Source organism: Apaloderma vittatum, unplaced genomic scaffold (assembly GCF_000703405.1).
Source record: "Apaloderma vittatum isolate BGI_N311 unplaced genomic scaffold, ASM70340v1 scaffold45089, whole genome shotgun sequence".
In the NCBI taxonomy this organism is placed as follows: domain Eukaryota; kingdom Metazoa; phylum Chordata; class Aves; order Trogoniformes; family Trogonidae; genus Apaloderma; species Apaloderma vittatum.
Genome location: NW_009735491.1, coordinates 3,072 through 18,520, shown reverse-complemented (window position 1 = coordinate 18,520; position 15,449 = coordinate 3,072). Strand labels below are relative to the sequence as shown.

Sequence of the window (15,449 nt, the reverse complement as noted above, 5' to 3'; positions counted from 1 at the left end):
GAGGCCGCTCTGTGCGTTGGTGCATCCCTCCCCCTTGTTTTGTCGCCTGAAATTTTTCAGCGGTGCGATGCCTGTATGCTGTTAAATAGCTTTCTAATTCGGGATAATTTCTTTTTAAAATGTTTGTTGAAAGCTTGGCGTTCCTGGTTTCCCTAGCATGGCTTAGGAGGAGGTTGTACCTGTGCTGGGTCTCTCCCCTGCTGCCACAAAGGTTTTTGGATGACGCTGCCCGGCCGGGCAGAATGATGGGTTCCCTCGGCTGAGGTTTTGACCTGGGATATGGATAGATACACTTTTTTGCCTCACTAGCAGAAATTATCCTCTGATAAGGTTTTATTAGGCAGGCCTGTCCTTGAAATATTGAGCTTTTCAGTCAAGGATTTGCAGCGGAACGACCACGTTACCTTATCTGTTTAATCAGCCATCATGCTTCTTAAAACTATAGTTATCTGTGCCTGCTCACATTTTGAGGTTTTTGTCGAGCCTCGTTACCATGGTTGTTCGCTGTTGGGATTCGCCTGGTGCTGGGTGGGCTGCCAGGGCCGGGGATGTTTTGCTTCTGGAAGCTCAGTGTGCGGAGGAGCAGCTCTGGGAAGGCTTACTGCTCGCATGTTTGGCGTGTCGTGGTTTGGTTTTCGGTTTGGTGAACTCTGCCTTGTGTACAAACCAAAAGTCAAAAGTGGAGCTCGTGGTGGCTTTGACTGTCGTGGTCTGTACGGCCTCGATGAAGGACTTTTCGTTTGGGGATTTTCCTAATCCTGCGGCCTCATACATGTAACTGAGCGCTTTTGGTTAGTAGTTATTACCAGAGGAGGCGGAAGAACTGTAATACTTACTCCAGCTGGTTGTCAGCACAAGATCGTTCCTTGACCTGGGTGTTACTGATGTGCCAGACAATGATCTTCCTCTGAAATTCTTTTCTTGCTAAGGAACAGACATTCTGTTGTCTTTGTTCACAGACTTCATCTTGCACAACTTAAGGAAGAAAGATCTTAGGGAGAGAGAGAAGGGTTTACCCTGTCCCTTATGCTCAGATGTTAATTTAGAACTCCACATTTCCTGTGATTCACAGCTTGTCTCTTGACATCGGTGCAATTTCTGATTATGGAAAAACCAAGAGCAGCATGCCTTTGAGCAGAAATTGAACTGCTGGTTAACTTTTCCCACACGGTGTTGTCATTAAACACAGCCTTTCCTCAAGCAATATTAACTACTAGGCTGTTGATATTTTTGTTTGTGTTTTTGTTTTCGTGGCCACTTGGTAGTTGGTTAGTGGTTGGGGTTTTTTTTTTCCTCCCATGTATTTGTGTTATGGCTCCTTTCATTCGGTTCATTTTGCTCTTAACAGTGAGTTTCATTTTAACAGGAGTATGTGTGGGCATTGATCAGTGTTCAAGCAGCTGCAATTAGTATTGGGTGCAAAGTCTTTTCTAAAGTGCAGTTTCAGACAGACTATCGCTGAAGCAGTGCATTGATTTCTTCTGCCTCCCCTCACCTTGGTTCACAGGTGGGAAGTCCATAAGGGCTGGATTGTGGCTTTATTTAAAAAAACAAAGCCTGTGGTCTGCTTTTTGATCACAAGTTCCTCAGGCAGTTGAGATGGAGTCCCTTGGCCCGTTGATTACCTTCGTTTTGGTCAAGTAGCATTAGGAAGCTTCTTTTGTCACCAGCTTTTTCTAGGCATTGTGTGAGCTCAGTGAGGGGAAAATGTAGATCTGTATGTACGTAAAAGCATCTATTTCTGCAAACAAAAGTGTATGTAATGTAAAAACAGAAATGTTTTTGCTCTGCTGTGATAAAGCAACTAAAAATGGCCGGTGTAGCGTTTCTGCTGAAAAGGTGACAGTCCTCTTTACAGCTGCCAGCATTCAGCTGAAACTTTGGCCCTAGTTTGCAGCATTCGGGGGGTGCGCTCTGTAGGGTGGCTGCAGAGCTCTCCCAGGACACGCCTGTGCCATCAGGTGGAATGTGAGTGGCAGTCTAAAGCTTAGAAAATGTTAGAAGTGGAAAGGCAGTGTTAATTACTCTGCTCAGTCTAGGAGCAGTCCTGTGCCACCAGAGGGGAGGGGAAACAAAACAAGTAGGTGCTTTCCCATGTTGAGCAAAGTGAAACTTCTCTGTGGGATTTTTTTAGTCGTTATCACTGTGCAGGGAAAAAATACCAGTCGACGACCAACAGCAAAACAAACAAACGATGAAAAAACAGTGTCTGTTTAAAATATTATTTGTATAAGTTATTTGAACTGAAAGGGCAGCATAAAATGCAGAGACAAGACCCTAAAAACTCTTGATTCTCCTTTCATTTTTTTGCTGTGAGCTAGTTTTGCCTTGGTTCTCTAAGCCAAGGGGCCCTCAGTCTGGGCTTGAGCCTACTACATCTTTATTCTGTCAAACTCTCAGCAGGTTTGTTGTGCTGTCTTAGGCGGATAACTGGCAGAGAAGTAGCGAATGACAATGAAAAGCAGGACAACAGCGTTTCTGTAGACTCTTGTGCTTTTTCAGAAGCCTGAAGAGGCTGTTCTGTGAGCTGCTGCTCTGTGAACCATTTTATAGAATTCTGTGAAGCAGATAGATGCTGTGAAAACCTGGGATTTTGTGCACCTGTGATGACTTGTCTTTGTTTTCAGTTTTTATTCCAGAAGAGTTGCCATTACTGAAGATACTTTAATGCCAGATAATCAACCTACTGCTGAATAACCATGAAAGAGACGAGGTAGCTGCTCAAGTGCAAGATAAAAACTGATTTCAATGGATACAAAATATAAAGACGATTTGTTTAGGAAGTATGTACAGTTCCATGAATGCAAACTGAATGCCTCTGACAACAAGCAGCGTCCTATTAATGATGAGTATTTGCGAGTGGCAGCGGCAGCTTTACTTTGCCTTCCCAAAATTGATCCCTTTTATAGATTCCGGCTAATAAAATTTTATGAGATGGCTGAAAACTCACTGAGATCTGTGAAATCCTCAAGTTTAAATTCTCTCCATAATGCGTTCAACATGCTTGAGACAGTTGGAATTAATCTCTTTCTTTACCCCTGGAAGAAGGAGTTCAAAAATATTAAGGTAAGATGTTTTATGTGTGGCTGTAGTGAGAACGTGTTTTGGTTTTCTTCCTTTTAACACATTTCATGCGTTTTCTTCTTTTTTTCCACCTGTTAGCTTGACATATGTATTTGTCTATATGCAGTTAGTAAACAGAAGCCGTAGGAAAATTTCTATGTAAAAGAAATGAAGTTTGCGGTGGTGAAAGTATCCTGATAGCAGAAGTCCAAGTACTATCTGCATCTATAATACAACCATAAAATCGAGGGAGAGCTAATTAATTAAGGTTTTTGTTGAGCCTACCCTGCTACAATGTCTGAATTTCCGCTTGGAGATGCTTTCAGGAGGGTGAGCAGTCAAGTTGTATTTAAGCTCACTCCAATGTGTTTTTTGTCTTGCAACAGCGATTAACAAAGCACAAGTACTAACAACTAGTGTGTGCTTCACATGATGCTTTGCTGAGGTTCCCACAACTTATACAGTAATGGTAAAGGAGCTTCTGTGAAAGGATTGTTTCCAGAGTACCTTTTATCTGCTTGTCAGTTCTCAATTCATGAACTTCTGATTTTAATGTACTTTTGAATTATTTACTTATGCCAGGATCTCGGAAGGAAAGTAGGAACTTGTATGTTGCTCGGCTTGGGTGCTGGAAGTCAGATAGTGAGTTCTCTGCTGTTGATTTTTCTGTTATAACTTTTACCTGTTCTTACATGCTTATTCAAAACTGCCACAGCATTTAAATAATGAATGCTGCAGGTTAATTACAAGAACAATTTTGAGGCTCGAAAGCTGGATAAAAACTCTACTGATGTAGGTGTCTAAAGTAATTTGCAGGTTGCGTGTGTTAGCAATAGGTATTTTTGTCTGTTTTTCTTAAAAATACCCTATTTAACTTTTTAGCAGAGAATTTGAAAGTTATTAGAATATTTGAGAGTTCTCTGTTTCCCCAAGGGGAAACTACCTTTCTTCAAGATTTCTCCATAAATCGTCTTCATCATTTTGCTTAAGTTCTGGCCTTTGGGATGTTGGCTGACCCATCGAGGAGATCTCTTGATGCACTCCCGATATTGACATGGGTTGTGCTCTGTGGATCCCTACCTGTTCTGAACAAAGATGTGGTGGGCAGGCCTCCAGTCTGAACTGGTTTGAACTGGATTAAGGACATACTTCAGGTATGTCGGATCCAAAGGATATTTTGACTCGCACGAACTCATATCTTTGTTTTTGTGGGCTTTTTTTTTTTTTCAGTGGAAGTTCTTGGCCTAATGTAAAAGTAAATAAAACAAACATTTGAAACTGCATTGTCATAGCACACAAAAAAGCGTGCATCTCAAATATATTTAAAGCTGAATTGAGGGGAATTTTGGTGCTCCTGCAGTAATTCCAGCTTCCTGTTATCTCTAGCTAGCCCCTGCCTGGGGGCAATACGTGAAATCTTTGCCTTTTACCTTTCATGGTAGACTTGCTTGTAAATGCAGATGTGTCTGGTACACATAAAAGTTAATGCCAGTGTGTAGCCTAGTCATTTAAATCAACAGGGAGGACTTTATACTTGTCAGGATTTCAATTTGAATGAAAACTCTCCTACTTTGAATGTGCCTCATGTGGAATTTCCATCTGCTGAACAGGAGGGATGCAGAAATGGAGTTCATCTTGCCATGGGAGTTGCATGTGTTCACTGTTGTTATTATTCTATTTATATAGTATCTGCCACTGAATTGTCTGAACGTCTAGTCCACCACTGAATTTGTAACCTAGTTTTCCTTTTATTTCCCCACCCCAACCCCCTTAGACCTACACTGGACCCTTTGTTTATTATGTAAAGTCTGCTCTAACTGAAGATGATGTAAGGCAGATTTTGAACTACATGGGCTATGTCCAAGAACTGGGAACAATGTTTAAGCTGAAAGAGCAGGTTGACGCCATTCAAGTGAAAATGGTTTCATTTGAACTTTTTTTGGCCAAAGTGGAATGTGAGCAGCTTCTTGAAATTCACTTGCAAGTGAAGGATAAAGGTTATTCAGAGATTGATGTCATAAACGAACGAAAAAATAGCAATGAAGACATTCGAGGCTGCTCAGAAGCCATGAAACGGCGTGCAGAGTGCAAAGAGAACTTAAACGCTTCCATGGCGCGAATGGTACTCCAGAAATCGGCGAGTGAACGGGCCTCTAAAGATTATTTCAAGCCAAAGGTGAGCAAGCCTTCTAAGTCAGTGGACACGTATGATAATTATTGGGAAAGTAAGAAACCACCTTTGATGAGCTCTCTGAGTCTCAGGAAAGAACCAATTTTAGTTGATGCGGAAGATGACATTAAAGATGAAATTATCCGTCCGTCACCTTCTCTTCTGACAATGTCAAGCTCCCCACACGGGTGTTCAGATGAGTTCTTGCCAACTTCATCTCATCACAATGGCATGCTAAGAACAAATGTCCCTTACAGCTCCTATTTTTCTGCTCAAGAGGACTTAGATTTATATACCGATCCCGATTCTAGAAGTATGTTGAATTTTAAAAGACAAGAAGCTATTAAGCCTGATGTATGGGTGTTAAAAAGTGATGCCAACCCTGTTTACCACAAACGCTCCCACCTAGCCAAAGAGACAGCTTCCCTCAAGTGCCAGAACTGTGGCATACCTTGTGGCGCTTCTGTCTGCCAAAAGTGTGACAATCTGTTCAGCTCTAGGCAGGAATACCCAGCAGTGAAACAGAGCACCTACTCAATCAAACAGCTTCCAAATGATGGCTTGTCCCCTGCTCCTGCTTTAAGGGAGAAATCTCAGTACACATCACAGACTCAGAGTCAAGAGAGAGCTGCCCAATTCAGTTCGAAGTCCAAACCTTCAGGCACCTCGCGCTGCGGCTTTTGCAACCGATCTGGAGCTGCAAACACTTGCACGTTTTGCTCGAAAGTCTCATGTGACACTTGCCTCAATGCTTACTATTACGATCCCTGCTGTAGAAAAAGCGAGCTTCACAGGTTCATGCCTAACAATCAGTTAAACTATAAATCATCCCAGCTGTCCCATGTAGTTTATAGATAGATCTGATCAGCCTGCTTTGGAGGGGAAGGAAAGGGGGAGGGGAAAGGGCTATCCTAACTAATGTTCTGTCTCCACCGATAAGAAAACGCTGACCTCTTACCAAAACGACCCGTCCAAATGTTTGCAACCATGGTTCAGTGGTCAGGTGCCAGTTCTTGATTTTTGTGGCTTCACAGACGCTGCAGACACATTAGATTTCATGCTGCTATAATTTAGGTAACTCCTGAGTGATCGTTACTTTTCAATTTAAATGGGGGAGAAGAGCATATTTTTCTTTAAAACTAGGCAGCTGTTGTATTTTAGAAAAGTGACATCACACCTTTCTATTGCATTGCAGGCTCCTTGCCCAAATAAAACCATACAAGGTTTGAAAATAGTCTAAAAATTAAGATGCTCATTTTCTATGAGTGATGAAACTACTGCCAGTTTTTGATAAAGTACGACTTTATCATGCATAAATGTGCAAGAAATATGTGAATGACTTGTTTTGCCAACAAGGACTATTTTTTGAAGTGTGTCTGCATTTCTTGATCTCCAGGATGCAAACACCGCAGCATCTCTTCCTTTCGTCTTTATGTGTCTTCGTTCTCCCCTTATCCCCTGGTTGTTTATGTCAAGCTTATATAATCTGAATCTGGACAATACGTGCTTTATTTTCTGGTGTTGCCAATATCATCCTACTGTTTTATACTATATGGTATTTTAAAAAGGTGAACCTGTTTTCATGTCACATAAATTATGCCTAGATTTTTGTCCTTCCAGATGAGTACTGATTTTCTTTACTTTCTGTTGCACATGTACTGTTGTTTGTACTGTAAATAGGTAATATGGAAACAGTTTATTTTTAATAAATATTTAATATGTTGAGTTCTTAAAAGCGTAGAATCATTATAACTATGAAGTCTCTCTGGGTTATTTGTTCAGGTGGCTTTTTGTTTTTCCTTGTACTGTATTTCATAGCTTGTTATAGTCACTGTGGCAGACTGATATTCTTGGCTCTGATCAACCTTTGTTTTTTAATTTAATTTTTTTTTCCTCTGATAAGGCTGCCACTTGTCTAAGTGGAGCCTTGTCTAAGAACTGGAGGGTTTTGGTTCTCGGTGCACGCTTTTCCTTTGTGGTTATGGGAATTGTAAGTATAACTGTTACGCTTTCTTCCAAATTCACTGCAAAGTCTGTAGCGTAGTCCAGCAAGTACAGCACTGGCCTGGTTAAAAATCAGAGCTCATTTGTGACTCCTGTTGAGGTAAACCCATCGGGGATGTGAATCAGATAATGATGTTTATCGATATTACTGTAGCACATAGGAAGCCTAGCTGAGAACCGGGGCTGCGTTGTGCTGGGCTCTGTACAGTCTGACCCATCATGAATAGGCTTTAGTTTTTATTAAAAAGAAACCCACGAGAATCCTTCTAACTTCCTTATTCCAACTAGATGGTTAGAACAAAGTATCAGGCAACCTAATCTGATGTGCAGAATTAAATGTGTTTAAAATATTTGTAAAGAACTCTAGCTGAGATGTAAGCTGTGTAGTCCACTTTGCACTAAAATTATTCACTTAGGGGTTTTTAAACACTGTTAGAGTCTAGACTTCTGAACTTAAATGTCCATTGATCCCTGTGTGACAGAAACATGCATGAATGATCCTTTGTCTTACCTTTTTTTTTTTTTTGGGGGGGGGGGGGCCTTGAGGTAGGTAGAGGGGAAAACTATATAGGCTAATGTTGTAAAATAGCTAAAATATTTTTAGCCATAAATGGGTGTTGGAAGTATTATGGAAATAAGATGAAATCCAAGTCTTACAGAGGGCTGAGAACAATAAGTGACTGTACAGTTTGCACTAAGAAACAAAGTGAATGACCTGTGTTTAGCAATCAGGGAAATTTCTGAGTCAGACGACTGCAACTGAACATAATGTTATAGGCGAGGATTGCCTTGCTGACCCTGAAGGTTGGGGTGAATATTGTTTAGGTGAATGATTTTAAGGTTTTCAAAATCTTGTATGTTTTTATATAAATAAATATATATATATAAATATGACACAAATGTAGATACATTATGTATATAGCGAAGAGTTTAAGAACAATTTTACTATTAAAATACAGTCTAAGGTGGTTTTCATTTCAGTGGTTATTTTGGTTTTGTTCACCTTCTAAAGTGTCATGCCTGTTTGGCTGCTATACAGTGTATCTTCTGGTTCACTAGTTCAATTTCCATATGGCTACTCACACTACAGTGAATAACTAAAACTGTGATGCCACGTAATTTTTACGGTGATCATAGCAGGGACTATACGTGCTTTGAAAAAGAGAAGTCCTGTGTATATATATCATGGAATACTGTAGTACCAAACTGTGTTGAATTGAAGTGATACCATGCTCTATTTTTGTGTATCTTACTGTATGAGGTTGCTGTGATTGATACAGTAAAGTATATGCTAATTTAAAATGCAGGTGTTTTGCATCTGATTTGTTTAAATTAATTTATGTTTTGAAGGAATTTAAAAATAAAGAGGCCTTTAAGAAAAGGCTTAACTTTTCTTAAAGTCGAGTGCATGTAGCTGTCTGTTTCACAACTGCCTTTTGCATGCCGAGCTGAGTTGGTGCACAAAGGTGATCCTGGGGGCAAAATGGGCAAGAGTGTCTGTATCATGAGGCTCAACTTTATGAAACGGGATGTACAGCCTACAGGATGCAGAGCTTTCTTTTAAAAATACGCGTTTATTTTCAAGTCTCAGCAGCATGACTCACTTTGTTCCGTAAGAGCATGTAAGCCAATATGTCGGCAGTGTGCAGCAGACACACTAGCGTGGGGTGGAGGGCAGTTTTCATGCGCGACGCGGAGCTCACCTACACTGATTTCCAGCCTTGACTCTCGATGTCGTATGCACTTTTTCTCACCAGCTTCCTGATGTAGGCTGCATCTCGTGGAAGATGCGTGACACTGCTGATACACTTTTTGGCACTTGAGTTAGGCCTTCTGGCTCCTTCATCCTGCTAGCTCTGGAGCAGGATAGTCTCTCAAGTTCCCAGACTGGATTGGGTTTTTTTGTTTGTTCTTTGTGCTAAAGCATGTCAGGTGAATGCTTAAATGCCTGAAGCGCCATTTCTACAAGTCCTATAATCTTATGATCTGTTGAGGTTATTTGAAAGTTTGGGGGATGATTATGAAAATCAGGCTCAAGGTAGCTAAAATATTCTTGCAGGAAATCTTACACAGCTGTGCTTCTTGTACTGATGTATTTCTGGTACATATAAAATAAGACTTTATACTGGCTTGCTGTCTTGCTGTCTGACATCTCTGATTACAGACCTATATGTGTCTGCCGTGTCTTTTGCTCTCAGCAGAAATTTAAAGGTTCAGTACACTGTCAAGTAATTTAGATTTGACAGTTTGAACTGGCAGCTCCTTAAATTTATTTTTTCTGGAAGATGACTGTGTGTTACAAGCATTTACATGTTGCTAATTATGCTGTAGAATCTTTTTCAGGGGAAAAGATTCACCTTTCCAGTATTTGTTTAGAAACAGGAGCTAATCTGAGCATGGTGATAATTGATATGTTGCCAGAGCGACTGCAAGAAAAGCGAGAGGTGACTCCAAGTTAAGGTAACATGTTGATGTACCTGTTTTGGCTCTAATTTAGTTACATGTCTGAAATCAGTGGGAGTTAATTAGGCCTTTTAGCATGGCCATTACTGTGGTATCTAAGCAGCAACTGAGTTGGGCTACAAATGTTCCTGAGTGTTATTTGTGAAGAATATTCCATGCTTCCCTCTGAAAATCATGGGATGTGATCGTGTCTATCTGAAGGTTTTAAGTATGTAAATATCTTAGAGCATTAAGTAAATTAAGTAAGATTGGACATGGCTCTTGCTTTTAACTTGTATTTTTTCCTACAGTTGACCACATTCTCCTCGAAAATATTTTCTATAATGTGTCTTGCCAGTCTGAAAATGCCAGGGGCAGGAAATCAGTAATTAAGTAGATTTCTGGTTTTGTACTCCTACACCCCTGTTGTGAAAAACAAATTCTGAGGGCAACCTTTTGCATTGAGCCGTCATGTGAAAATGAGATGTTTGCATCAGATCTTATGCAGTGCCTAGAGGAAGGCAAAAGGTTAACATATGTGATATAGCAGTGGCTCTTTTAACTCTGAAATCCTACAGACATGCCACATAATTGAAGCTCTTCCATATGAGGAGAGATGTAGGAGAGCCAGAGAGCAGCTGCTTTGTTTGACGGGCTTGCTGTACAGATTTCAGTGTGCTAATGTGTGGAAAGCAAGGCTGTTCCTTACAGCATTGGAAGCTCTCTGCATTGAAAATATCTCAGCATATTTTGTATTGTGCAGAGGGTCTTCAGTTCGGACCGGAATCGAGAGTCCTGCAGCAAGGTAACCCGTGCAACGCTGGAGATGGACGCTGCGGAGGGGAGGCTGCCTGCAGCCAGGCTCTGGGCCAAAGTCAGGAAAGGCAATTTGAATACCAGGCTTTCCGTCTAGAGCTGTGGGGATGATTGATCTCTCACCAGGAATTTACAGCACACAGCGGTGCCCAAAGTAGAGCAATCCTTGTATTTCCTTATTCTTCCCCTTCTGCACTGCTTTTGTGGCTTTCACGGTGTGAGACGGGGTATGAGAGCTCTGTCATTGCTTTGAGTTGTTGCTTTTTTGGGAACGGCTACTTTGCTGCCCTGACCTCTGTGAAAGAAAGGATCTCATCTCCTCAGGAGTTCCTGCAAGCAAGGGTGACACTGCCTTGCTCAGGGACAGTGAGGTGCTGTCACTTGGTTTCTGCCATTTCGTAAGGCAGAGTTATAGAATCATAGAATCATTTAGGTTGAAAAAGACTTTAAAGATAAGAGTTGCTCCAGGCTTTTCAAATGTAGGCAAAATGCTTACCCTGTCTGGGCCCTGCTGCCACAGATGCTTTCCCAGAGAGCTGGGTTTGCTGTTTCCTTACCCTGAGAAACAGCAGGGTCAGAGGCTGTGATTACTACTGGTCCACTGCCGTGATCAGCTGCCCTTGCTGCTGATCCTCTCTCAGCTGGCAGCAGTGGGTCTGGCTATCCACTGCAGGAGCAGAAGCAAAGGGGCTATGGAAATGTTCCTGATACCCAGCAGCTTTTTATGTTGCCTGTGCTTAAAGCCAGGCGTGGACTTCTACTGAACTTGGAAAGGCTTTGTGTAGAAAAGAGGTGGGCAAGTGGAAATGTTCCAGATAAAAATGAAACAACCTGCTCTGATTTCTTTTTTTTTTTTCCCCTGTAGCATCAAGAAGAAATTTCTCTTCCAGGATTCAGAATCTGTGAGGCACTGAAGTCTTATTGCAGGGAACTTCAGATAAGATTAGAGATTGGTTTAGTTACTGATACTTCTTTTTGGTGGGATCCTTTCTTCGAGCCACAGATCCTGTGTGTAAGTGGTGGTTCGTCTTGGTAGTTATATTCAAACTGGACTCTATCATAGCAGTTCCTGCTTTGTGATGAGGATGTAAAATGCCTTCTGAACTTGGGTAATACCATCCGTTTGTTTTTCCTCTTTTGCATGGGGCTTTTAATTAAGTCTGCATTGTGCAGTTCACTGCACTGATGAGAGTGTCAAAGCTCTAAGTAGCTTTAAGTAGTGCAGGATCAGACCTGCAGTGTGTGGCTGACAACTTGCATGTGGCAGCTGCTTCTGCTGTTGTGGGTGTGGGGCTGTCATGCTTCCTGCTTTAGAACTCATTCTCATGATAGTCATACTGTTCTGAGATTTTTTTTCATCACCAACCTGCTTTAAAAAAAGAAAGAGAAAAATCAACCCACAACTGCTCATCGCCTCCTTAGTGAAAAATGTTGCTTCCCCCTGGTCCCTGAGTAAGTAAAGTCTGTTTTGTAGCTCTGTGTGCAACATTTAACTGCATTACATGAAATTTTCACTGACCGACTTTCTAAAGCATGGCCAGTACTGGTGAACTGTCTTCACTGAAGCAGTGGTCTCTGCATATCTCCCTATCATTGCATGTGTATAAACTCTGCTTTGCACTTCGCCTTCCGGTTAGGCAAGACTGAGCTTCTGTAGTCACCCAGTTGTGGATCCTTGCCAGTGGCATGTGTAAACCCCAAACCCTAATAAATGAACTGTTAATCAAAATAATGCTGCCAACCAGCAAGTCTAAAAATGGACAGCCTGTTTACGTGCCTTAGTGCATTTGTGCTAACTACTATATTTGTGGCAAGCCTTCCCACAAGGCGGCTCTGTGATGGAGAGGAGAGGCCTCTTCCTCTCCTGTGTGGTCTGCTGTGTGTGTCCTTGCAGCGCCAGGAGCGGTGGGCGTGCATGTGGTCCCACAGTGGGGCCACAGAAGCTGGTAGGAGATCCCTGACTAATAGTGGAAATCTGTGTGGTCCCTTAAAGGGTACAGAGGAACCCTGTCAGATACCCATGTTAGCACACGGTTGGAGGATCTGAAGAGCTGAGTCTTGGCACAAAGATTCCCTCTGTGTTCCTGGGTGAAGCATTGCTGGGTGGGAACGCTGGATGCAATCCCTGGAAGTAGCTGCATCACTGTTCTTCGGCAGTTTCTGACACTAGAAGCCAGCAGACGCCTGACAGCACTTTGTCAGCTTGGTTGGGACGTGTTGGTGGGGTTGTCTGACCCCGAGGTGATGGGTTGTGGGTTTTTTTTGGTTGTTTTTTTTTTTGGCTAGGTTTTCTGGACATTCTCCATTAGAGCTGAGCATGCAGTGGAGCCTGTAATGACTCTTGTGGAGAGTGTCGTGTTGTGTCGTGGAGGGAGTCGGCAGAGTGCGGCTGACGGTTATCTGTGTGCCTGGGTGTGCCGGAGGAGCAGGGTGGCTGTATGGATTTACTGGCTGCAACTCGCATGGGCTGACTCAGTGGCAAGAGCAGAAGGGGACAAAGATGCCATCTGCTGTGTCACCTGTTCCAAACCTGTTTCCTCAGGCCGCAATGCTGGGGTGAGCTCTAAGCTTTTCTGTCCGGAGTGGCCAGCTCAGCACCGCTATTAAACACCTCCCCAGAAGTTTTCCTCGGAAAGAGCTGGTGGAGGTGGCTCATTTATTGGTGCCGAGGTGTACACTGAGGGGATTGTGCCATCTCCATCTTTTCTAGCTTTATGCTTGATTCCTGGGCCTAAAAATGCAAGCCTGTTCCAGCATCTTTTCACACAGTATTAAATGAGAAGATGTATTCTTGTAGCTGTAACAAGTCGGTTTTATAAGTTGGCTTCGGGCCACCTCAGCAGAAATCAGTGGGCTGTATGCATATGCTCTGCCGCTCTGCCTCTCCTTTTTAGGGGAGAGTAGGGAGAAGGGCTTTGTTCCCACATTCTGCTTCTCACTCCGGGAGAAGTAAAGCTCCTCTTAGGGCAGCTGCTGCTACATCTTTTGCTATGATTAAATTCTCTTATTCTCCAGACCTTAATGACAGAAGTTTCTCTGAGAGGTGTTCCAAATGCCAGGAAGGGGAATGAGCACGTGTGTGCATTTTCTACTCAGCTTTGCTGTGAAGTCATGTGAAATAGCTATAGATGGCACTCTGGTATTGGTTACTGCTTGAGCTGAGTGCTTTTCGTGCTGACAGAACAGAGCACAGTGAGACTTTTGTCTTGGGAGTGTAAGATCAATTTGGCCAGCTTCTGAGAGAAGATTTATGGATAGCTCCTGCAGTGAACACATGGTGTGTGCAAGGCTATAGTTATGGGTAGGAAGGGTAGAAAATAAGTTTAAGGAAAAAGATGAAGCCTAGTGGCAGAACAGCATATTATAGGAATACTGTTTCCCGTTATACAGATTTTTCTATTGGCAGTAGTTTCATGGAGATGATCTAGCATTTTGAGTCTTGTGTTGATAAGGGTTTAAGAAAAATTCATGCCTCATTTAAGGGGATGTTTTATTCAGTGTCTGCCCAAGCTTTCTGTGCCCTGAGAACTGGTGCTGGACCAGGCTGTGATGCCCTCCAGTACCGGAGAGACAGGCTGCAGTGCTGGTGCTGCTCCAGGACAGAACTGGGGAGGTGCCAGCTGAGCCAAGGATGTGTTAGGCTCTGCTCTGTCTCCCACACTAGGTCTCCAGTGGAGGGTTTCAGCCTCTGTGCACAAAGCCCCTTCATGTAAATTGGTAATAGAGGTAAGGCTCAGTACTTAAGGGTAGAAAGAGGTGTTTGCTCTGAGTGTGGCCCTTGTCCTATCAGGAAGGGTCTCGCACCTCTGCAGTTTGTTCAAACCTGAGAGTTGCCTTATGTGCACACCCAGTCTCAGGGATTCCTTTCTTTCCCTTTCGTACTCCTGCATTTCAATGTTCAGGTACAGAAGCGCTGATTCATTCACAATGCGTTCTCTGCTCCACAGATCGCTGCCAGGCTCTGTGAAAAGTCTGTCATGTCTGGGTTTTCAAAACTGCTGTTCATTTGGACTCTTTTAGTGACTTCTGCCCATTTCAGGAGTCAAAGTCTGATTCACTTTCCGTCGCAACTTGTAAAATCTTGGACTATTTAGAGACATATCAAAAATTAAAAGAATTTCTTCTGGCAGCATTGAAGCTTGTGGTGTTTGAATCTTTGATACGAAGATTTCTCTTGCTCAGAGAATAGTTCATTTTAACGCTGTGAAATAGAGCATGATAACTGTGCTTCTGAACACACCACAGTGAGCATTATGTGCTGCTTAATAAAAAGATGCTCCTGTTTGAGAACTTCCTTTCAGTGATTCAAGAGGGAAAAGTGTAATGTCTGGGTATTAGTAACACACATCTTAAACTTTTGGCACAAATTTGTCTTTAGTGTAGTTCTACTGCCTGCAGCTGGAGTTAAATTCTTTCTTCCTGGTTCAGCACTCACTGCTTATAATACAGCCTGGTAAATGTTGCAGTGGTGCTGCCACCTTTGGAACCTGGTATCTGTCTGGTCTTGTTCCACAGGGAATTTGGTAAGGAGGAGCAGGGTTGAGATGCGAAGATGTGGTGTGTAGCCATTGTTGTACTTGGGTTTAGCTGCAGTAGAATGGAAAACTGAGGAAGAAAACCACCTGTTTCCTGTAAAGTCATTTTTGAGATGTGTTAAAACTGTGAAGTCTGTAAACATGATTTAGGGGAAAGACAGATGATAGATCCTAGGAAATTATATATAGCTACAGAACTGCAAAACCTACAGGATTTTGCCACCAAGAACTCTACGTGCTAGGAGTGATCAAAACCAAATATTCCGTGTTGTAGTACACACCTAGGGTGTAATCAATGTGTTTTGCTTCTTGGCTGTTCCCGAGTTTGTAGTCTCAGGGTAGGTTGTAGGCATCTTCTGGTACTTTTCCGTGCTTGATTTAAAAATCCTCTTTTTGTTGTACTTCCAACTTCTTTTCAA

At 42.4% G+C, this 15,449-nt stretch overlaps 1 protein-coding gene across 1 annotated transcript; it reads left to right on the top strand.

Moving 5' to 3' along the window:
- Positions 1-2,639: 2,639 nt before the first annotated feature.
- On the top strand, positions 2,640-6,958 carry SPATA2 (spermatogenesis associated 2). Its single transcript, XM_009876584.1, has 2 exons — positions 2,640-3,066; positions 4,838-6,958. The coding sequence occupies exons 1-2, from the start codon at positions 2,749-2,751 to the stop codon at positions 6,089-6,091; spliced, it is 1,572 nt and encodes a 523-aa protein (XP_009874886.1). The 5' UTR covers positions 2,640-2,748; the 3' UTR covers positions 6,092-6,958.
- Positions 6,959-15,449: the final 8,491 nt, after the last annotated feature.